The sequence below is a fragment of the Carcharodon carcharias genome, chromosome 11 (assembly GCF_017639515.1).
Source record: "Carcharodon carcharias isolate sCarCar2 chromosome 11, sCarCar2.pri, whole genome shotgun sequence".
Lineage (NCBI taxonomy): Eukaryota > Metazoa > Chordata > Chondrichthyes > Lamniformes > Lamnidae > Carcharodon > Carcharodon carcharias.
In genome coordinates, this window is record NC_054477.1 from 58,078,847 (window position 1) to 58,102,493 (window position 23,647).

Genomic DNA, 23,647 nt, shown 5'->3' on the forward strand with positions numbered 1-23,647 from the left:
ACGTGGTGTACTTAGATTAAAAATAAGGGTTCTCTTTTAATAGAGATGGGGAGAATTTTTTTTCTCTCTGAGCGTTGTGAGCCTGTGGAACTCTCTCTTCCCCAGAGAGTTGTGGATACAGGGTCATTGAATATTCTTAAGGCTGAATTAGATAGATTCCTGGTTGACAAGGGAGTCAAAGGGTATGGGGGTGGACAGGAAAGTGGAGTTGAGGCAACAATTAGATCAGCCATGAATTTGTTGATAAAAGCAAAATACTGCAGATGCTGGAAATCTGAAACAAAAACAAAAATACCTGGAAAAACTCAGCAGGTCTGACAGCATCTCCAGAGAGGAATACAGTTAAAGTTTCGAGTCCGTAAGACTCTTCATCAAAACTAAGAAATATAGAAATGAGGTGGAATATAAGCTGGTTGAAGGAGGTGGGACAGATAGAGCTGGTTAGAGGGCTAGTGATAGGTGGAGACAAAGAAGAGATTGCCAAAGATGTCATAGACAAAAGGACAAAGGGGTGTTGAAGGTGGTGATATTAGCTAAGGAATGTGCTAATGATGACATTAAGGGTAGAAAGCAGGATGAGCAAGTGACAGATAGCCCTAGTGGGGGTGGGGTGGGGGGAAGGGATCGAAATAGGCTAAAAGGTAGAGATAAAACAATGGATGGAAATACATTTAAAAATAATGGAAATAGGAGGGAAAAGAAAATATATATATATAAAAAATTATAAATTATTGAAAAAAGGGGGATCGGAAAGGGGTTGGGGATGGAGGAGAGTTCATGATCTAAAGTTGTTGAACTCAATATTAAGTCCGAAAGGCTGTAAAGTGCCTAGTCAGAAGATGAGGTGCTGTTCCTCCAGTTTGCGTTGAGCTTCACTGGAACATTGCAGCAGGCCAAGGACGGACATGTGGGCATGAGAGCAGGGTGGTGTGTTGAAATGGCAAGTGACAGGGAGGTCTGGGTCATGCTTGCAGACAGACCAAAGGTGTTCCACAAAGCGGTCGCCCAGTCTGTGTTTGGTCTCTCCAATGTAGAGGAAACCACATTGGGAGCAGCGAATGCAGTAGACTAAATTGAGGGAAGTGCAAGTGAAATGCTGCTCCACTTGAAAGGAGTGTTTGGGCCCTTGGACGGTGAGGAGGGGGGAAGTAAAGGGGCAGGTGTTGCACCTTCTGTGGTTGCATGGGAAGGTGCTGTGGGAGGGGGTTGAGGTGTAGGGGGTGATGGATGAGTGGACCAGGGTGTCCCGGAGGGAACGATCCCTGCGGAATGCTGCCAGGGGTGGTGAAGGGAAGATGTGTTTGGTGGTGGCATCATGCTGAAGTTGGCGGAGGATGATCCTTTGAATGCGGAGGCTGGTGGGGTGATAAGTGAGGACAAAGGGGACCCTATCATGATTCTGGGAGGAAGAGGAAGGTGTGAGGGTGGATGCGCGGGAGATGGGCTGGACACGGTTGAGGGCCCTGTCAATCACCGTGGGTGGAAAACCTCGGTTAAGGAAGAAGGAAGACACTTTTGAAAGTGACATCATCAGAACAGATGCGACGGAGGCAAAGGAACTAAGAGAATGGGATGGAGTCCTTACAGGAAGTGGAGTGTAAGGAGCTGTAGTCGAGGTAGCTGTGGGAGTCAGTAGGCATGTAATGAATATTGGTGGATAGTCTATCACCAGAAATTAAGACAGAGAGGTCAAGGAAGAGAAGGGAAATGTCAGTGTTGGACCATGTGAAAATGATGGAGGGGTGGAAATTGGAAGCAAAATTAATAAATTTTTCCAGGTCCAGATGAGAGCATGAAGCAGCACTGAAGCAGTCATTGATGTACAGGAGAAAGAGTTGTGGGAGGGGGCCGGAGTAGGACTGGAACCCATAGCCACACCTTTTATCGTCTCACTTCCTCCAACTAAAAGGTGTGGCTATGGGTACCCGCATGGGCCCCAGTTATGTCTGTCTCTTTATGGAGTATGTGGAACATTCCTTGCTGCAGTCCCACTCAGGCCACCTCCCACAACTCTCCTCTCCTTCTCCCTCCCTCTCCACCCCTCCCTTCCTCTTCTCTGTCCTCCCTCTTCACCTTTCTCCATCCTTCTCCTCTGTCGATCCCTCCCCTCCGCTTGTCTTCCCTCCCTCTCGACATATTCTCCTCCCCTTTTCCCTCCCTCTCCATCCTTCTCCTCCCTGTCTATCCACACTGCTCCTCTTCAGCTCTCTCCATCTTGACCCTTCTCAACCCCTCTCCCTCCACCACTCCCTACCCCCTCCTCCCCTTCTCCTCCCTCCCTCTCGGCACATTCTCCTCCCCTTCGCCCTCCCTCGTCACCCTTCTCTCCTTCTCCCTCCGGCTCCTACATCCATCTTCATCCTTCTCCTCCCTCCCTCCCTCTCCACCCCTCTTCTCCGCTTCACCTCCCTCCCTATCCACCCGCCTCCTCCCCTTCTCCCCCCTCCATCTCGACCCCTCTCCTTCCCTTCTCCCTCCTCTTTCTCCACCTATCTACTCACTTTCTCCTCCCTCCCTCTCCAACCGTCCTGCACTGTTCCCTCCCTCTCTACCACACCTCACCTTCTCCGCCCTCTCTATCCATCCCTCTCCTCCCTTCTCCACACCTCTCCTTCCCTTCTCCTTCTTCCCTCTCCATCCCTCTCCTCCCTTCTCCACACCTCTCCTTCCCTTCTCCTTCTTTCCTCTCCACCCCTCTCCTCCCCTTCTCCTCCCTCCCTCTCTACCCCTCTCCTATCCTTCTCTCCCTCCCTCCCTCTCGACCCTTCTCCTCCCTCCCTCTCGACCCTTCTCCTCCCTCCCTCCCTCTCCACCCTCCCCCTTTCTCCACCTCCTTCCTCCCCTTCTCCTTACTCTCTCCCCTCCACCTCCCTCTCCACACATCCCTTTGAATTCTCCTCCCTCCTGCTCCACCCGTCTCCTCCCCTTCTCCTCCCACTGTTACTCCCCTCCCCCTCCTCCCTCTCTCCCTACACTCCCCTTCTCCTCACTCCTTCCCCACACCTCTCCTCCCCCTCCAACCCTATCCTCCCCTTCTCCAACCCTCTCTTCCACTTCCCCACACTCCCTCTCCTCCCTCCTTCTCCCTCCCCTTCTCCTCCCTCCCCCTCCTCCTCCTCTCCCTCTCCCCTCCAACTCCCCCTCTCCCCTCCAACTCCCCCTCCCCCCCTCCTCCCCCTCCTCTCTCCCCCCACCTCTCCCCCTCCTCTCTCCCCCGACCTCTCCCCCTCCTCTCTCCCCCCCCTCCCCCTCCTCTCTCCCGCCACCTCTCCCCCTCCTCTCTCCCCCACCTCTCTCCCCCTCCTCTCTCCCCCTCCTCTCTCCCCCTCCCCTCTCCCCTCTCCTCTCCCCCTCCTCTACCCCTCCTCTCTCCCTCCCTCTCTCCCCTCCCCTCTCCCCCTCCCTCTCCCCCTCCCTCTCCCTTCCTCCTCCTCTCCCCCTCCTCCTCTTCCTCCCCCTCCCCTCCTCTTCCCCCTCCCCTCCTCCTCTTCCCCCTCCCTCTCCCCCTCTTCCTCCTCCCTCTCCCCCACTTCCCCCTCCCTCTCCCCTCCTCCTCTTCCTCCTCCCCTTCCTCATCCCCTCCCCCTCCCCTCCTCCTCCCCCTCCCCTCCTCCTCCCCTCCCCTCCTCCTCTTCCTCCTCCTCCCCTCCTCCTCTTCCTCCTCCCACTCCCCTCCTCCTCCCCTCCCCCTCTTCCTCCTCCTCCCCTCCTCCTCTTCCTCCTCCCCCTCCCCTCCCCTCCTCCTCCTCCTCCCCCTCCCCTCCTCCTCCCCCTCCCCTCCCCTCCTCCTCCCCCTCCCCTCCTGCTCCCCCTCCCCTCCTCCTCCCCCTCCCCTCCTCCTCCTCCTCCTCCTCCCCCCTCCTCCCCCTCCCCCCTCCTCCTCCTCCCCCTCCCCCCTCCTCCTCCCCCCTCCTCCTCCTCCCCCTCTTCCTCCCCCTCCCCTCCTCCCCCTCTTCCTCCTCCTCCCCCCTCCTCTTCCTCCTCCCCTCCTCCTCCCCTCCCCTCCTCCTCTTCCTCCTCCTCCCTCCTCCTCTTCCTCCTCCCCCTCCCCTCCTCCTCTTCCTCCTCCCCCTCCCCTCCTGCTCCCCCTCCCCTCCCCTCCTCCTCCCCCTCCCCCTCCTCCCCCCTCCTCCTCCTCCTCCTCTTCCTCCCCTCCCCTCCTCCTCTTCCTCCTCACCTACTCTTCCCCCTCCCCTCCTCCTCTTCGTCCTCCCCTCCTCTTCCCCCTCTCCTCCTCTTCCTCCTCCCCTCCCCCTCCCCTCCCCTCCTCCTCTTTCCTCCTGTCCCCCTCCTCCTTTTCCCCCTCCCCTCCTCCTCTTCCCCCTCCCCCTCCTCTTCCCCCTCCCCTCCCCTTCCCCCTCCCCTCCCCTTCCCCTTCCCCCTCCCCTCCTCCTCTTCCCCCTCACCTCCCCCTCTTCCCCCTCCCCTCCCCCTCTTCCCCTCCCCCTCCCCCTCTTCCCCCTTCCCCTCCCCCTCCCCTCCTCCTCTTCCCCCTCCCCCTCCCCTCCTCCTCCCCCTCTTCCCCCTCCCCCTCCCCTCCTCCCCCTCCCCTCCTCCTCCCCCTCCCCTCCTCCTCCCCCCTCCTCCTCTTCCCCCCCTCCCCTCCTCCTCCTCTTCCCCCCTCCCCTCCTCCTCTTCCCCTTCCCTCCTCCTCTTCCTCCTCCCCCTCCCCTCCTCCTCTTCCTCCTCCCCTCCCCTCCTGCTCCCCCTCCCCTCCTCCTCCCCCTCCCCCCTCCTCCCCCTCCCCCCTCCCCTCCCCTTCCCCCTCCCCTCCTCCTCTTCCCCCTCCCCTCCCCCTCTTCCCCTCCTCCTCCTCCTCCCCCTCTTCCCCCTCCCCCTCCCCTCCTCCTCTTCCCCCTCACCCCTCCTCCTCTTCCCCCTCCCCCTCCTACTCTTCCCCCTCCCCCTCCTCCTCTTCCCCCTCCCCCTCCCCTCCTCCTCCCCCTCTTCCCCCTCCCCCTCCCCCTCCTCCCCCTCCCCCTCCCCCTCCCCCTCTTCCCCCTCCCCCTCCCCCTCTTCCCCCTCCCCCTCTTCCCCCTCCCCTCCTCCTCCTCCCCCTCCCCTCCTCCTCCCCCTCCCCTCCTCCTCCCCTCCCCTCCTCCTCCCCCTCCCCTCCTCCTCCCCCCCTCCTCCTCTTCCCCCCCTCCCCTCCTCCTCCTCTTCCCCCTCCCCTCCTCCTCTTCCCCTTCCCTCCTCCTCTTCCTCCTCCCCCTCCCCTCCTCCTCTTCCTCCTCCCCCTCCCCTCCTCCTCTTCACCCCCTCCCCTCCTCCTCTTCCTCCTCCCCCTCCCCTCCTCCTCTTCACCCCCTCCCCTCCTCCTCTTCACCCCCTCCCCCTCCTCCCCCTCCCCTCCTCCTCCTCCCCCTCCCCTCCTCCTCTTCCTCCTCCCCCTCCCCTCCTCCTCTTCCTCCTCCCCTCCTCCTCTTCCTCCTCCCCCTCCCCTCCTCCTCTTCCTCCTCCCCCTCCCCTCCTCCTCTTCCTCCTCCCCCTCCCCTCCTCCTCTTCCTCCTCCCCCTCCCCTCCTCCTCCCCCTCCCCTCCTCCTCTTCCTCCTCCCCCTCCCCTCCTCCTCTTCCTCCTCCCCTCCCCTCCTCCTCTTCCTCCTCCCCTCCCCTCCTCCTCTTCCTCCTCCCCTCCCCTCCTCCTCTTCCTCCTCCCCCTCCCCTCCTCCTCTTCCTCTTCCTCCTCCCCTCCCCTCCTCCTCTTCCTCCTCCCCCTCCCCTCCTCCTCTTCCTCCTCCCCCTCCCCTCCTCCTCTTCCTCCTCCCCCTCCCCTCCTCCTGTTCCTCCTCCCCCTCCCCTCCTCCTCTTCCTCCTCTACCCCTTCCCCTCCTCCTCTTCCCCCTCACCCCTCCTCCTCTTCCTCCTCCCCCTCTCCCTCCTCCTCTCTCCCCCTCCCCCCTCCTCCTCTTCCTCCTCCCCCTCCCCTCCTCCTCTTCCTCCTCCCCCTCCCCTCCTCCTCTTCCTCCTCCCCCTCCCCTCCTCTCCTCCTCTTCCTCCTCCCCCTCCCCTCCTCCTCTTCCTCTTCCTCTTCCTCCCCCTCCCCTCCTCCTCTTCCTCCTCCCCCTCCCCTCCTCCTCCTCCCGTTTTTTCCCACAATGCCCCGGATGTCACTCTCTCACCAACATGGCGGCTCTCAGCGCTGCCGAAGTCATCGCTCAGCTGGAAAGCGCCGCCAAAGTTTTAATGGTAAGGGCCCTGTTCTCTGCTCTGCTCCATCAATCAGTTCACAGGCAGTGCTGCTAGCTCCCAGTTTGGGTTTTTATTGTTTGCCTTGGGTTGATGGAGCTGACAGGACGGAGAGTGAAAGCCCCGTGCGTGGCGCACTCCCCAGACCCGGGGTTTGTATAAAACTCCAGCCCGGGAGCGGCGCTCCTCTCCTGAGCCCAGGACAACCCGAGCCGGTGCAGCTCAACTCGGCTCTGTCCAACTATACTTGTTTCGCTCTCTTAATCACGAACGGTTCTACACCCCACCTTATTAATTGGGACATTAATTTTTACCCTTAATATACTAAGGGAACTACTGGATCTAGGTCAGATTGTTTGCTCTGCAGTGGTGATATTGGTTTATTTTAAAAATATATTTTGTTTTAAAGATTTGTGTTTTTAACTTACAATTCAGTGCAGCCCGTGGGAGAGAAAAAGTAAATTTCCCTGCTATGTGCAAATCGGAATTGTGATGCTTAAAGCGAAACTTTTAATAAAAGATTGCACTTGAGCTTTAAAATGGCGTTTATCACAGGTTAAAGCTCTGGTGATTCTTGGTGAGACCCGCTTAGGTACAGCATAAATAGGAGATTGGGGATGGTAAAGATTCATTACCTTCATCTTTAACGTTAAGTCTAAATTAATATAGCCACTGGCTGAGGAGTTGTGAAATGGAGGCTATATTTTGTGTTGTACAAAGTCATTTGGATTGTACTGTTTAAAACTGTCATGAACTAGAATTCTCAACTGTGACTAATATTTGATTGCTCTAATGTTTGAATTGGCAAAGGAGAACAAGAGTCTAAGGAGCACATGTTCATGGAACTAATGTGGCATATTCTGCCTGGTCATCACATGTAATGTATTGCAGGGCTGTGTCACCCAAAAGAGGGAATATCTGAACTGCTTTCAAATGCATACCAAAATGTCAAATTGATAGTCTTTAGATTATAACTTTAAAATAACTTCAATGTTTCCTATTTTGAATAATTTAGGTTTATTAAAATATTGTGTAAACTTGGGTTTATTTAAGGGAGTTATTTTTTCTTCAATTTCCTTCCTTCCTTCATCCAATGAAAGGTATTGACTCCTAATTGTACTTCTGTGGAGGTGGGTACCCTCCAGGTCCTTTTCCCTTTGTCTTTTGGGTGCGACATTAAACCCTTTCAGGCGGAGTCAGAGTTTTACAGCACGGAAAGAGGCCCTTCAATCCATTGTGTCCGTGCCAGTCATCAAACCCCTATCTACTCTAATCCCATTTTCCAGCACTTGGCCCATAGCCTTGTACGTGATGGTGTTTCAAGAGTTCACCTAAATACTTAATGTTGTGAGGGTTCCCACTTCTACCACCCTTTCAGGCAGTGAATTACAGATACCCCCACCCTCATGGTGAAAAGATTTTTCCTCGAATCCCCTCAAAACCTCCTGCCCCTTACCTTAAATCTATGCTTCCTGGTTATCGACTCTTCCTAAGGGGAAAAGTTTCTTACTATCTATGCCCCTCATAATTTTGTACACCTCAATCAGGTTCCCCCTCAGCCTTCTCTGCTCTAAGGAAAACAACCCCAGCCTATCTACTCTCTCTTCATTGCTGAAATGCTGCAGCCCAGGCAACATCCTGGTGAATCTCCTCTGCACCCTCACTATTGCATTGTTCCTATAGTGTGGCTGCCAGAACTGCACACCAATTCAGATGTGGCCTAACAAACATTTTATACAGCTCCATTGTAGCCCCCCTGCTCTTGTATTCTGTGCCGCTACTAATAAAGGCAAGTATCCCATATGCTGCCTTCATCACCTTATTTTCCTGTCCTGTTGCCTTTAAAGATCTATGGACATGCACAGCAAGGTCCCTCTGATGCTCTGTACTTCCTAGGGTCCTACCATTCATCATGTACTCCTTTGCCTTGTAAATTCCCTATAATGTATCACCTCTCACTTTTCAGAATTAAATTCCATTTGCCACTGTTCTGTCCATCTGACCAGCCCGTCTATATTGTCCTGTAGTCGATATAAAATATATGTTGGCACTATTTGAAGACGAGCAGAAGAGTTCTTCTGGTGCCCTGGTCAAAATTTAATCATTTAAATAAAACAGTATCTGGTTGTTTATTTCATTGTTGTTGAACCAAGGCTGCGGTGTTTCCTTGGATTAAAATAGTGACTATGCTTCAATGCCGATAAGGTGCTTTGGGACAGCCTTAAGTCGTGAATAGCACTACGTAAATGCAAGTTCTTTTTTCAAATGCTTATTTATTCAAATGTAAGTTCAGTGTTGATAGCCATAATTCTTTTCTTCTCTAGCTTCCAGTAATCTTGCAGCCTGGATCTGAGTCTGTGTAGCTACTGGCGTAGTACAGATTTGACCACAGATGATGATTTGTAGTGATTGCCTCAGCCATTAAAATTGCAAGAAAACTGGAGCTAAAACCTGCTAACAAGCAGCAACCTATTAAAGTAATTGTAAAGGATAGGAGAGCTGTTTGGTGAAAGTAGGGTGCCCTTTTGGAGCAATCGAGCTGTTTATGAAGGTAGTTTTTTTTATGGTTTCACAGGATGTGAGTATTGCTGACAAGGCTAACAATTATTGCCCATCCCCGATTGCCCTTGCAAAGGTGGGATTGTGCGCTGCCTTCTTGAACCACTGCAGTTCTTTTGGTGTTGGTACACCCACAATGCTGTTAGGGAGGGAGTTCAGGGATCTTGACCCCAGTGACACTGAAGGATCGGTGAGTGGTTTGTAGGGGAACTTCCAGGTGGAGGTGATCCCATGTAGTTGCTGCCTTTCTAGATTGTAGAGATCATGGGTTTGGAAGGTGCTGTTTCAATCTTGCCACTTACAAAGGAAGTTATCTGCACTTGTTCAATGAAGGAAATTATACTATAGGGGAAAAGGGTCTCTTGTATTATAAGTTGTGATGGCATTCTTGCGTTTGTTCTAAAGAGTACAAGATGAAAAGCTTTGGCAACATATCTTTCTTACCTGAAATGTTTAAAGAATTTATTCCTGATTATGTACTAGCACCGTAGGAGTACCTTCACCGCATGGACTGCAGTGGCTCATGAAGAAGGCCCACTGCCACCTTTGCAAGCGTAACTAAGTAACTAGCAGTAAATGCTAGCCTTGCGAGCGATGCCCATATCCTGAGAATGAATAAAAGGAAAAGAGACTGACTTGTGTCAACTTGGACAGTGATCTGTAGACTGAGTTTGGACAGTATAACAGCAAAAATCAGTTTTTGGTTGAAAGCCAGTGATTGCTTGCAAGTATCGATCTAGAACAGAAATCCAAAGGTGCTTCTCCCCCACCCTTGCTTCCTAGCCCAGATACATTGAAACTAATCGCAGTGCCTGTACTATTTCAGTCAGCTGAGCACAGATCATGGGCTAAACCTGAAACTTTCTCATCGTCATGGCTAATTACTACTCTGGGTGGTGACTTTATTTGTCATCAGGGGAATATATTTATACTAACACTTCTCCAAAGCAGATCGTAGACATCATTTTAACAGCTATCAAATTCACCAGGCATAGGAACTAATATGAACGCCTAGTTCGATACTTCCCTTCCTAACAGCATTGTGGCTGTACCTTCACCAGATGGACTGCAGCAGTTCAAGAAGGTGGATCACCACGACTTTCTCGGGTGCAATTAGGGATAAGCAACAAATGCTGGCCTTGCCAGCAACGCTCATGTCCAAAATAAACAGAGAAACAATAATTTAGATTTGCTTTTGGCTTTATCAGGAAAGGTAGGTTGTTGTTTGACTGGTGGATATTCCTGTAAAGTGCCTAATTAGAGAAGTTTTTATTATTATAACTACATCTTATTTAGTGCCTTTAACGTAATGAAATGTTCCAATACACTTCAGAGAAGCATAAAACAAAGAATCACACTGAGCCACATGAGGGGATATTAGGTCAGATGATCAGATGAAAAGCTTGATCAAAGAGGTAGGTTTTAAGGAGTATTTTAAAGGAGGAAAGTGAGACAGAGAGGTGTAAGGAGGGAATTCTAAAACTTGGGGCTTAGGCAATTGAAGGCACAGCCACCAATGGTGGAGCAATTTTAATTGGGAATGTACAGAGGCCAGAAATAGAGGAAAGCAGAAATCTGAGGGTTGTGGGTGGAGGAGAGTACAGAGATATGGAGAGGCAAGGCCACGGAAGAATTTGAAAGCAAGGATGAGAATTTTAAAATCAGGACACTCCTTGACTAAGAGCCAATGTAAGTCAGCGGACACGGGACTGGTGGGAGAACGGGGCTTGCTGTGAGTTAAGACATGGGCAGCAAATTTACAGAGTGAGACCAGGCAGGAGTGCATTGGAATAGCCGAGTCCAAAAGTAACAAAGGCAGGGATGAGGGTTTTAGCAGTAGATGAGCTGATACAGAGGCGAAGTCGAACAATCGTACAGAGGTTGAAAATAGGCGATCTAAGTGATGGCATGAATATGAGATTGAAAGCTAATTTCATGGTCAAATGTGACACCAAGTTTGTGAACAGACTGGCTTAATCTCAGATCATACAGTTGTCAGGGAGAGGGACGGAGTCAGTAGCTGGGGAGCGGAGTTTGGGGCAGGTCAGAGAGAGCAGTTCTCATTACTTACCACTTTGGAGCTGTTGTTGCTTGGAAAGTGTACAATTTAACACAAGGACACTAAATATTTTACTGCAGAAGTTTTGAAGATAAACTGGTTGTATGTGTGACTTTCTTTTTAAATGTCGCAATTTTGGTAGTAGCCAGTTCAAAACTGAAGTCAATTTCAGGTATCACAGGTAACTATTGATACACCGTCTGCTGCTATTCAGGGTTTGAACTGAAATTGTTTTGGGAAGTTGTTACTTGCTCTATATCAATCGATGACTGAAAAAGAAGTCATAATTGTATCACCATAAATGTGTAAAGGGCTTGCTTTTTGATGTTGGGATGAGTTATAATAAATCCTTGGTGCTGTATATTGTTTCAGTTCGGTACTAAACTGTGCATTGAGATGTTGGAGTGGAAAAGTATAAAGTATTAGTTTTCCCATCACACTGTTGTGCCTCGATGAATAATGTGTATTATGAATGATTTATTGTACATATTAGTGTCCAAACCTTGCTTACTGCTCACTTGTTGCCTTCATCACTGAAGGTGGGCAGAAGTAATGTTTTCACCCGTTTGTTAGCCTGTTTGTCTGTAAACAATATATCTCAAAAAACTAATGGACAGATTTCAATGAAGCTTGGTTCACAGATAAGACATGGCCCAAGAGAGAACGGATTAGTTTTTGGCGCAGATGCGGATCTGAATCTGAATCCGGGAGTGTTTTTTTTAAAGGATCTGTTAACATTGGAGATGGGACGAATTGACTTTTTTAGTATGTTGTGGGTTGTTTCTTTATTAAAATGTTGTTGATTATTTTAGAATGTTGTGAATTGTCCCGCAGCTGTGGTGGAATTTGTCGCAGTTGTCAAAATGTGAGCAGTTTTTTCAGAGCAGTTTGTTGGATCTGGATTGGCTTGAAGCCCCCTCAGTGAGATGGAAGCTCTTAAGAAAAATTTCTTTTGTTAGCTCTGTAGTTACAGGACATCAACCAGGCAGGGAAACGCCTCAAGTAAGCGCTGCATAATTGTAATAATTTTAGGTTAACACAGCGTGGTGGAGGTATGTGCATTACTGAGTGCTTTCTTCACCTGGCTATGATTGTAAAGGGCTCTGTGCGCTGTTTCAGTACTATAGTGAAAATGTTGTTAGATCTGAAGTCCTTGTGGTGCGCAGTTTTGAAATCAAAGCTTACTGATGTCGACAACTTGATCTGTCAATTCAACTCGGGATGTCAGATTTAAGCTACTGAAAATGACCTACTTTATTCTTTGGAGTAACCATGCATTTATAAGGTTTCCCTGTCCGTACAAGGTGTTATAAGGTTTTGGTAAAATTAAGCAAAAGTCAACGTTTCACAGAAGATGCATTGGCCTACATGAGTGCAAACACTTGCTCTGTTGGGTAAACTGAGTATGAAAGTTTGCAAGGGGGATGTGCTGTAAACATTGACATTCCTGTAACGCATGTCCTTACAGTGACAATGTTCACTACCAAAAGGAAAGCAATACTATTGCAGAAAATGGTTAAAAGTGAATGAATATACTGCCTAACAGTAACGTGATGACACTCCTCTCCCCCAGCACAGGATTTACTTTGTGGATTTCTGAGGTTCAGTGACCTTAGTTTGAAAACCTGCGTATCGTAGGTATCCACTCTGTCGCCCTGTCCAATAGACCAACAATGGCAGAGACCTGGAACCAGGCCAGGTGCTGTTTTGACTGTGATGGCAGGTGGTACCCAAATACCTTCTGTATGGTGAATTGGAGCATGACCTGGGCGTCCATACCTCTGCTATGAGGACACCTGCTAGATAGATAAGATGGTGACATTGCTACTGACAACTGGGTGATGACCGCTGAAGGCCGTGACCTCTGGAGGCTGACTGGAAGGGTGTTGGAAGAGGTGAGCAAAACAAGAAGTTCAGCTGTCTGAGAAGAGGGCCCAGAGAAAACAGAGGTCAGTGAATCATGCATCTCAGCCCACTATCTTACCCTGTAGCAAATGCAGCAGAGACTGCCATTCCAGAGTGGGGCGCCTGAGCCACACCAGGTGATAGTTAACACAGAGTTGGCCACCATAACACAAACCATCGTCTTACGACAAGGCAGGCTGCCACTGGTATGTGGGATGGAATGAGGAGGGGGAAAATACACCAAGGCTAATACTGCTCATTTTAAAAAAAAATGCACAGCCAGAAACAAAGTTAAGATTTTTTTTCTTAACCCTCTGTTGCTGTCACTGTCAAATGTTAATCAGGCTACAGTCTTTAAATACAGGTAAAGTGGTAAATGTAGGTAGATGTTCCTACCCGCAAGTAGACTTTCTTCCTTTGGGTACTGTATGGCATTGAGATCAGTATTATATACTCTTAATGGTGTCTGTAACCTACTTCCTTGGAGGCTAGGCCCTGTTGTTGTGCTTGCGCGATTACATATAAAGGGTGTTACGAAAGCTATACTTACCTCGTTGAGAACAGAGGTGGGAGCTACAACCCCTGATGTATCTCAGAGTTTTTGCAGAAAAGCAGACTGCACCTTGCAGGCCTACAATTTTTACATTCTATGGGCCCAGGGCGCCTGTGCAGGAAGGAAAATGGCATGAAAACCTGGGTCATATGTCAGGGAGCAGAACGCCATTGACAACAAGTGTCCTAGGATGGGGAGAAGGGACAGGACGAGGTCCCAAAGGGAGAGGGGACAGAGAGAGGTCCCAAAGAGGGGATTGGGACAGAAATAGCCCCAGTTCAGTTAAAAGAAGAGGAGCAGAGAAACAGGCTCCAAACAGGAAAAGGGTTGCCAGTAGAAGAGGGCCCAGGAGAAGCCCTGAAGATTCAAGAAGGCCGGTTACTCCGTGCTGTGGGCCTTCGGGGCAAATGTACCCCTTTGGAGGCACAGCTGATGAGCTGAAGTTGTGCTTGTGGGTTGGCGCTTGAGTGCATACCCGGGAATTCAGGGGAATGGAATCTTGGGAGGCATGATTGAAACCCTGTGGGGTGGGCTGTTTGTTGATTATGTCTGAGTTAGAGCGTCTTTTGAAGAGAATTGCCAAGATAGATCTTTGAAGGTGAAGACTGGAATCCCTTATGACAGAGACAGAGTTTCAGTGAGATTGGTTGACTCTGCTACTGATGCCCTGATGTTGAGAAATCCATGGACTCTGTCTTGGTCACATCTGCCATTTATTGTGTAGCGTGGTGTGTTTGACCACATTTAGCTTGTTAATTCATACGTACCTCATATACTTAACCTGAACGTTACAATATAAGGTAGATATTGGGCCGTAACTTATGAGCTCCAGGGCAGTGTATTTGGGGGTACCCCAAAGATGTGCTGGGGGCCCCCTGCCTCAACCCTCGGAAGTTCCCAGATAAGGATTACATGGCAATTGCCTGGAAAGTTCAAACTTCTGATGGGCAATTGCCCTGCACTGAGAACCATCCAAAAATGCAATTTAAATTGCAAACCTTGGATGGTTCTGACTGTTACGTCAAATAGTTACCTGGAAAAAATTAGAAGAATCAAAACCACTTCTTCTGGGTAATTGTTGCACTGACCGACCCCTAACCCCCCTCCCGCGCAAATTAGCCCTCAATGGCAGCAGGATTATGTTGTCTGGAAGCTTCTAGTCATGATCTTTGATGGAAGTGGCAGTTATGAGATGGCTATCTAGCACTCAGATGAGGCAGGGGTGCCTTTTGGTACCTGTAACTGTGACTGAGCAGCCCTCTTTAGGATCCACTCTGCTCACCTCTTATTGGGGAGCAGGCTAGAAAAGGTGCCCTGAGCATAGTCTGCCTCACTTCTCCTGACTGGTTAGCTGCATCCAGAGGGATTACTTGTAGTAGAAACACAAAAGACAAAAGTAGTAAAGTTTGGGGCCTGGAACATCAGGACCCTCATGGATACACCCAAGAGTGAGCGCCCAGAGAGTTGGACTGTGTTTGAACCAGAGAACTCTAGTGATATGACTTGTTATCACCGCTCTGAGTGACACCTGGTGAGCTGGAGAGGGTTAGCTCAGGGAACTCCACAGCAGCTTTATGCCTGGAAAGGGAAATCAGAAGAAGAACGCAGAGTTCACTGAGTTGGATTTGCCTTCAAGAATGAACTTGTGAACCAGCTTCATGAGTTGCCTCCTGGGAGAAATGAACACCTCATGACTGTTCATCTCAAACTGGCAAGGAGCCAACTCGCCACCATGATCAGCCCTATGCCCCAATTCTGGATAATGACGACAATGAAACCAAGGAAGAGTTCTCTGCCAAACTTAACCAAGTTCTCTGTGGGGTTCCAAAGAAGGACATGCTTATTCTTGTTGGAGACTTCAACGCCAGAGTTGGAAAAGAAACCAATCTCTGGAATGGAACCAATTGGTAGTGAAGGAACTGAAAATGTCAACTTCAGTGGCATTCTTCTTACCAAATGTGCAGAACATGGGCTTATCATTACCAATACTCTGTTCCACCAGAAGAACAAGTACAAACTGTCATTGCAACACCCATGGTTCAGGCATTGGCATCCGATTGCGATTCCAGGCAAGGAATAATCAAAGATATCCACAACATCAGAGCAATGATGGGGGCTGATGACTGCTGAACCTATCACCAACTTAATCTTCAATTATGTCCATCAAACTGGCTCCCAAGCGATGGGTGCAACAGAAGAGATATCCATGAAAGATCAGCCTCAAAGCTCTGAAGGATCCAATTGAAAGAGACTCCAACAACGCCTTGGGGAAAAATGTTCAAACTTCAATTAAGAACAGAAAACAAGTGTCCATGGTGGTTGGGATGTCCATAAGTCCAATATCATCAATGCCAGCAAAGACATGTTGGACATTCTGTCAGGAAACTTAAGGATTGTTTGATGAAAATGATCAGGCTATCAACAAACTGATTGATTGTAAGGGCAAAACTTTCTGCACTTGGTGGAATGGCCCAAACTCAAAGCCAAAGAAACGAGCTTACCAACAAGGTACAAAGGTGCACCTGCGACAGAAGGTTAGCAGACAAGGCAAAGGAAATTCAGCATCTCTTCGACATGAATGACATTTGTGACTTCTCTGCCATAAAGATCATTTATGGCCCAAGTACTCAAGGACCAGCTCCTCTGAGGTCTAACCTCAGGGGAGGTCTGATCAAGGAAAGGGAAATTGTCAATTCCCATTGGAGATAGCATTTTGAATACCATTTCAATCAAGAATCAATAGTTGATAGTGTTTTCAATTCCATCCCACAACACCCAGCTAGAAACGAGCTTGGAACTCCATCAGTGCCTATAGAGGTGTTGAAAGCCATCACACAAATAAAGAACAACAAAGTAGTACAATTGATGGAATCCATGCTGAAATCTTTAAGTACAGAGGAGAAGAACTAACATTACAGCACTATGCCCTTATCCTAGAGATTGGGAATGATGAGGAAGTCCTGAATAATCTCCCAGGGATGCCATTTTTTAAAATTCATTCATGGAATATTGGCGTCGCTGGCTGGGCCAGCATTTATTGCCTTTGAGAGAAGGTGGTGATGAGCTTCCGCCTTGAACAGCTACAGTCCATGTGGTGTAGGTACATGAGCTGTTAGGGAAGAAGTTCCAGGATTTTGACCCAGTGATGTTGAAGGAATGGTCATATATTTCCAAGTCAGAATGGTGAGTGGCTTGGAGGGGGAAACTTCCAAGTGGTGGTGCTTCCATGTGTCTGCTGCCCTTGTCCTTCTAGATGGTATTGGACATGGGTTTGGAAGGTGCTGTCTAAGGAGCCTTGGTGACTTCCTGCAGTGCATCTTATAGATGGGGCACACTGCTGCCACTGTGTGTTGATGGTCGAGGGAGTGAATGTTTGTGGATGTGGTGTCAATCAAGCAGGCTGCTTTGTCCTGGATGGTGTCAAACTTCTTGAGTGTTGTTGGAGCTGCACTCATCCAGGCAACTGGAGTGTATTCCATTACACTCCTGACTTATGCCATGTAGATGGTGGACACGTTTTGGGGAGTCGGGAGGTGAGTTACTCACCGTAGAATTCCTAGTCTCTGGCTTGCTCTTATAACCACAGTATTTATATGACTAGTCCATTTCAGTTTATGGGCAATGGATGTTGATAGTGGGGGGCTCCACAATTGTAATGCCATTAAATGTCAAGGAACGATGATTTAGATTCTCTCTTGTTGGAAATGGTCATTGCCTGGCAATGTGTGGCATGAATGTCACTTGCCACTTATCAGCCCAAGCCTGGATGTTTTCCATTTTTTGCATTGGATATGGACTGCTTCAGTATCTAGGATGCGCAATGTTCAGCATCATTTGCGACATCATCAATTATCCCCACATCTGACCTTATGGAAGGAAGATTATTGCTGAAGCAGTTGAAGATGGTTGGGCTGAGGGACTCCTGCTTTGATGTCCTGGAGCTGAAGTGATTGATCTCCAACAACCACAATGATCTCCCTTTGTGCTAGGTAAGACTCCAACCAGTGGAGAGTTCCCCTCTGATTCCCATTGACTCCACTTTTGCTGGAACTCCTTGATGCCACACTTGGTCAAATGCTGCCTTGATGTCAAGGGCAGTCTCTCTCTCGCCTTACCTCTGGAGTTCAGCTCTTTTGCCCATGTTTGAACCAAGACTGTAATGAGTTCAGGATCTGAGTGGCCCTGACGGAACCCAAACAGAGTCAGTGAGCAGGTTATTGCTAAGTAAGTGCTGCTTAATAACGCTGTTGATGACCCTTTCCATCACTTTACTGATGATGGAGAGTAGACTGATGGGCGATAATTGGCTGAGTTGGATTTGTCTTGCTTTTTGTGTACAGGACATACCTGGATAATTTTCCACATAGTTGGGTAGATGCCAGTGTTGTAGCTGCACTTGGCTAGGGGCGTGGCAAGTTCTGGAGCACAAGTCTTCAGTACTATTGCTGGAATATTGTCAGGGCTGATAGCCATGATTGTGACAATCTTCAAGAAAAGGGACAGATCTAACTCTGGAAATTATAGAGCCATCTCCCTGTTTTCTGTTGCAGGAAAGATCATTACAAGAACTCTTAATCAATTGATTACACTTGCTGTGGAGCTAATCCCCGAATCTCAATGTGGTTCAGGCCATCAAGAGGCATGGCTGACCTGATTTTTGCAGCTCGCCAACTGCAAGGAAAATATCACTAACTGCATCAACCCCTCAAAATAGCGTTCCTTGACTTGACAAAGCCTTGGATTCTTTAAATGGTGAGGCACTCTGGAAGATCCTGCTGAAGTATGGATGCCCTCAAATTTATCATCTTTCACCTGCTCCATGATAATATGAGAGCGGTGATTCTTAATAAAGTATTCATTACAGACCCTTGTGAGGTTAAGACAAGTGTTGAATAAGGTTGTCATCATTCCAACTCTTTTTGATTTTCCTGCTGCCATGTTCCATCTGACTAGAGACAAGCTTTTACAGGAGTGCAGCTTACTTATCGAATGGACGTAAGCTATTTAATCTCACATGACTCCAATCAAAAACTAAGACTGCTCTGTCCTCATTCATTGAGTTCCAATATGCTAATGATGCTGCAGGAAGCGCTGTGTTGGAAGTGGATCCCCAGAGAATCGTCAGCGTATTTACTGAGGCATAAAAGAGGATGGGACTTACACTCAACATTCAGAAGACCAAAGTCCTCCATCAGCAAACTACAAATGCACATGCCCCAGCCCTATTGATTAGGATTCATGATGAGTGCCTGGGAAACGTGGAACAATTCCATTATCTTGGAAGTTATCTTTCACAGAAGGCTGACATTAACTGTGAAATCCAGCATCACCTGAAATCTGCTGGTGCTGCCTTTGGCCACCTGAAGATCGTGGCTGTGAAAACTGAAACCAATCTCATGGTCTGCCATGCATTTGTGATCCCTTCCTTATTGTACAGTGCTGAAACATGGACAACCTTTGGACAGGACCACAAAGCACTGGAGTCATACCATCAATGCTGCCTGCGGAAGATCTTGCACGTTAAATGGGAGGACAGATGCACCAATATCAGTGTGTTCTCACAAGCAGGCACCAAAAGCATCAAAGTTATGATCGTCCGCCATCAGCTTCATTGGACTGGCCATATAGTTTGGATGTCAGATACCAGACTCCCAAAGCAGGTCAGCTTCTCCCAGCCCAGTCAGGGTAGACACACCAGAGGAGAACAGAAGGATGTGCTGAAAGCCAATGTGAAGAATTGCAACATTGACATCAGTTCCTGGGAGACCATTGCCATGGATTGAATCAGATGGTGGCAGGTCTGTGGGAAGGATTGCAGCATCTTCAGACCCAAAGACGACGAAATGAAGAGGAAAAGTGAGAGCAGCGAAAAGAACACACCATGACCTGAACTGATAATACACGACCAGATGCCCCATATGACAACAAATGCCCTACTCATGGAAGACAATCGGCCTCACTAGCGAGGGACATTTTAAAAAATTCATTCACGGGATGTGGGCTTTGCTGGCTGGGCCAGCATTTATTGCCCATCCCTTGTTGCCCCTGAGAAGGTGGTGGTGAACTGCTATCTTGAACTGCTGTAGTCCATGTGGTGTAGGTACACCCACAGTGTTGTTAGGAAGGGAGTTCCAGGATTTTAACCCAGCAACAGCGAAGGAACGGTGATATATTTCCAAGTAAGAATGTTGAGTGGCTTGGAGGGGAACTTCCAGGTAGTGGTGTTCCCATCTGTCTGCTGCCCTTGTACTAATTGGTAGTGGTCGTGGGTTTGGAAAGTGCTGTGTAAAGAGCCTTGGTGAATTCCTGCAGTGCAACTTGTAAATGGCACACACTGCTGCTACAGTGCGTTGGTGGCCAAGGGAGTGAATGTTTGTGGATGTGGTGCCAATCAAGCAAGCTGCTTTGTCCTGGACGGTGTCAAGCTTCTTGAGTGTTGTGGGAGCTGCACTCATCCAGGCAAGTGGAGAGTATTCCATCACACTCCAGACTTGCGTCTTGTAGATGGTGGACAGGCTTTGGGGAGTCGGGAGGTGAGTTACTTGTTGCGCAATTCCTAGCCTCTGGCCTACTCTTGTAGCCACAGTATTTATATGGCTAGCCCAGTTCAATTTCTGGCCAATGGTAACCCTCAGGATGTTGTTAGTGGGGGCTTCAGTGAAGGTAATGCCATTGTACATCAAGGGGTGATGGTTGGAACTCTCATGTTGGAGATGGTCATTGCCTGACACTTGCGTGGCACGAATGTTACTTGCCACTTGTCAGCCCAAGCCTGGATATTGTCCAGGTCTTACTGCATTTTGACATGGGCTGCTTCAGTATCTGAGAAGTAGCTGAAGATGATTGGACTAGGACACTACCCTGAGGAACTTTCCAGCAGCGATGTCCTCGAGCTGAGATGACTGACGTCCAACAACCACAACCACCACCTTTTGTGCTAGGTATGACTCTGACCAGTGGAAAGCCAATATACTAATAGTATTCATGCTTGCACAGCTAAGTTTTCTAAAAGCAAATAAATTTCTGTAGGTCAGCCACTTTTCTTTCATCAATGCAAGTATTTTGGATGTATTAATGTTTGAACTGTACCCAGTTCTTAAAATAGGTAACTCTAATTAGTGAAAAACAGAATACTGCAGATGCTAGAAATAGTCTGTGTCAGACAGCATCTGTGGAGAGAGAAACAGAGTTAATGTTTCAGATCGATGAGCATTCATCTGTACTTCCAGTATTTCCAGTATTTCCTTTTTTAAATTCTAATTGGCATTATCCATATTTGCAGGTAATACTCATTCTGTGTACTATTGTAGTGGATACATTATTATTTTCAACTCATAATTTGTTTCTCTGTAAGGCAAGGAGTAGATTTAAGGTAAGGGAAAGTGAGGGATCTTTAAGGTTTCGAAAGAGCTTAATAAGAAAATATATTTCCCCTTGTGGGGCAGAGCAAAACCTAGGGACCATAAATATAAGATAGATAGCTATTAATAAATCCAATATGGAATTCAAGTGAAACTTCTTTACCAAATGAGAAGTTAGAATATGGAACTTGCCACCATAAGGAGGAGTTGAGGTAAATAGCATAGATTCATTTAAGGAGAAGCTAAGTGAACAGTTGAGGGATAAAGGAATTGAAGATTGTGCTGATAGGGTAGATAAAAAGGGAGGGAGTATTCTTCTGTGGACCATAAACACTGGCATGTGCCGATTGAGCCCAATAACCTGTTTCTGGGCTGTACATTCATGTTAATGGTTTGAGTTTATCCTGTAAGATCTCCAGCGCTTTCTAAACTTGTGAGTGCACTAATGTCACGGAATTACAGAGCAAATTCTAGACAATTGTGTAATGATAGAATTAAGAATGTGGGGAGCACTACTTTCCCTGCAAATCTTTTGTTCCTCAGATAAGCCTTGCATTGCATTCTTGATATTCAACAGAATATTTAAACTCCCAACAGAAGCATAGAACACCATTCTCAAGCAATGATAGCTAAACACTACTATGAATGTAATTATTACCATTCATAGTGTTTGATTATGAAACCATTCAATTAAGTACAGTGCATTTATATTTATGTCAGTGATTATATTGTACTTTCTAAGTGATCCTCCTTTTGGTGTAGAAGTAGTTTGAAAATTACAGGAAGGTGATGTGACAAATTTGATTCCAAAGTTTCTTCCCTTGCTTCCATATGCCACCATCCCCACCCCGCCCACACTATTAAAGTGGAATGTATTTGGGTAAAAAGAGAGTTATATGCCCCAGATACAATGGGCATAATTCTGTTGGTTCATTATTTGTTAGTGAAAATTCCAACACTACTTGAATCTAGCAACAGTAATTGTAATGATGTGCAAACTGCAAAGTTGTAGATTGGGTTGCTACTATTGACAGTGTGATTTTTATCTGAATCTTTCACTGTGTGATACCTGGCACAGTTTGTTCTTAATTTAAAATCTTGATAGCAAACCTAAAACCAGTCTGACAGAACTCTTAACATATTATTTATTGAAGTTTTTTCAGTTAGTTGGCAGATTTGAACTGTGGAGAAATTGCTCACAGTATGGGAATGATTCACTCATGATGAGTCAGTTATTAAAAATGCTAATACAAAAGCAAAACCCTGTGAATGCTGGAAATATGAAATAAAAGCAAAAAATTGCTGGAAATACTCAAGTCAGGAGAGAAAGAGTTGACATTTCAAGTTGAAATTTTATTTTATATTAAAACTCTTGGTACTTTGGGGATGAATTTTTACAGTGGTTCTCCTCATCAACTCTAAATTTGCTAGCAGAGCCAAGGGATCCCAGGAAAAATGGTATATAGACTGTTTTCTTTATTTTTCTTGGGTTTCAAAGGAGCTGCGACCAAACATATAGTGATGAGGGGGATTATTCCTTTGGAACTTCATCCACTCCACCCCCACCTTCTGTCTTGTACAACCGTAGCATTTTTGAGTTGTTTACTGCTGACTGAGCATAAAAATTGTAAGAGTCTATTAGACATAGCTTAGCTTATCCATCCAATGTGTAGTACTTGGCAACAAAGAAAAACAAAGTTTATGGCACAGAAAGCTGCCATTCATCTCATTATTTCTGTGCTGTTTGAACAAGAACTGTCCAGCTTAACTCCTCTTTCCAGCTGTTTATAGCTCTATAGATTACACCTGCAAATGTATATCCAAGTATTTTTTAATTGCAATGAGGTTTCTGCCTCTACCACTCTTTTAGCTGAGAGTTCCGGACCCTAAAATCTTCTAGATGAAAATATTTCTCCTGAAGTTCTCTAATCTTTCTACCAATTACTTTAAGTCTATGCCTCCTGGTTATTGACCTCTTTGCTAATGGAAGTATGTGCTTCCTATCTACTCTATCTAGGCTCCTCATACTTTAATACATTTCAGCCTCCTCTGTTCCAAAGAAAATACCCTCTGCCTATCCAATCTTTCCTCTTAGTTAAGATGCTCCACACCTGGAACATCCTCATAAACCCCTGAACCCTTTCAGTGAACACATCCTTCCTGTAATGCCATGACCAGAACTGTACTCTAGCTGTTCTCTCGTTTTGTACAGTTCTGACATGACTACAATGCTCTTATGCTCTGTGTCTTGGCCATTAAATGAAAATACTTTATATACTTTTTTAATCATCTTATCCATCTGTCTTACTTTCAGGGATCTGTGTATGTGCACTGCAATGTCCCTCTGTTTCTCTACACCCTACAGTATCACATCACTTATTGTGTATTCCTTTTGCTTTTCTGCCCTCCATTTCATTTGTCATTTTTCTGCACATCTGACCACCCCATTGATATCTCCCTGCAGTCTATCGTTTTCTTCCTCCTCATCAACTATAAGTCCAATTTTCATATCATCTGCAAACTTCTTAATCTTGCACCCTACACTTAAGTCATTGATTATATACCACAAACAGCAAGGGACTGAGTACTGAGCCCTGTGAGACCCAACTGGAAATGGCCTTACAGTTACAAAAACATCTGTTGACCATTATTCTTTGTCTAGTTCAGCTTCTAGTCTCTGGCCACTAAGACAATTTTGGATCCAACCTGTCATTTTCCCTTGGACCCCATGAACTTTTAATTTTCTGATTGATCTGTCGTGCAGGACTTTCAAAACCCTTGCTAAAATCTATGTAGACTACATCAAATATGCTACTCACATCGACCCTCCTTATTACCTCCTCAAACACTTCAGTCAGTTGTGTTGAATTTCATCTGTCACTTATGTAGTCCATTTACAGATTTTTTTTGTAGATGATTGGCTCCCCCTCAGCCCATTGTTTAGTTTAATCTATGAGTTATTTTCTTATTTGTTTTCTGGGTGTGGACGACACTGGAAAAGCAGCATTCATTGCACGTTCCAA

At 47.4% G+C, this 23,647-nt stretch overlaps 1 protein-coding gene across 2 annotated transcripts in view; it reads left to right on the forward strand.

Moving 5' to 3' along the window:
- Positions 1–6,098: 6,098 nt before the first annotated feature.
- xpo4 (exportin 4) overlaps positions 6,099–23,647 on the forward strand; it is a 152,262-nt gene continuing 134,713 nt past the window's right edge. Inside the window, exon 1 of one of the 2 annotated variants that reach the window (XM_041199083.1) lies at positions 6,099–6,187. In XM_041199083.1, the coding sequence (XP_041055017.1) occupies positions 6,125–6,187 (63 nt within the window). In that variant the 5' untranslated portion in view covers positions 6,099–6,124. The remainder of the gene's footprint in view (positions 6,188–23,647) is intronic. The other variant, XM_041199084.1, reaches the window with a different exon arrangement.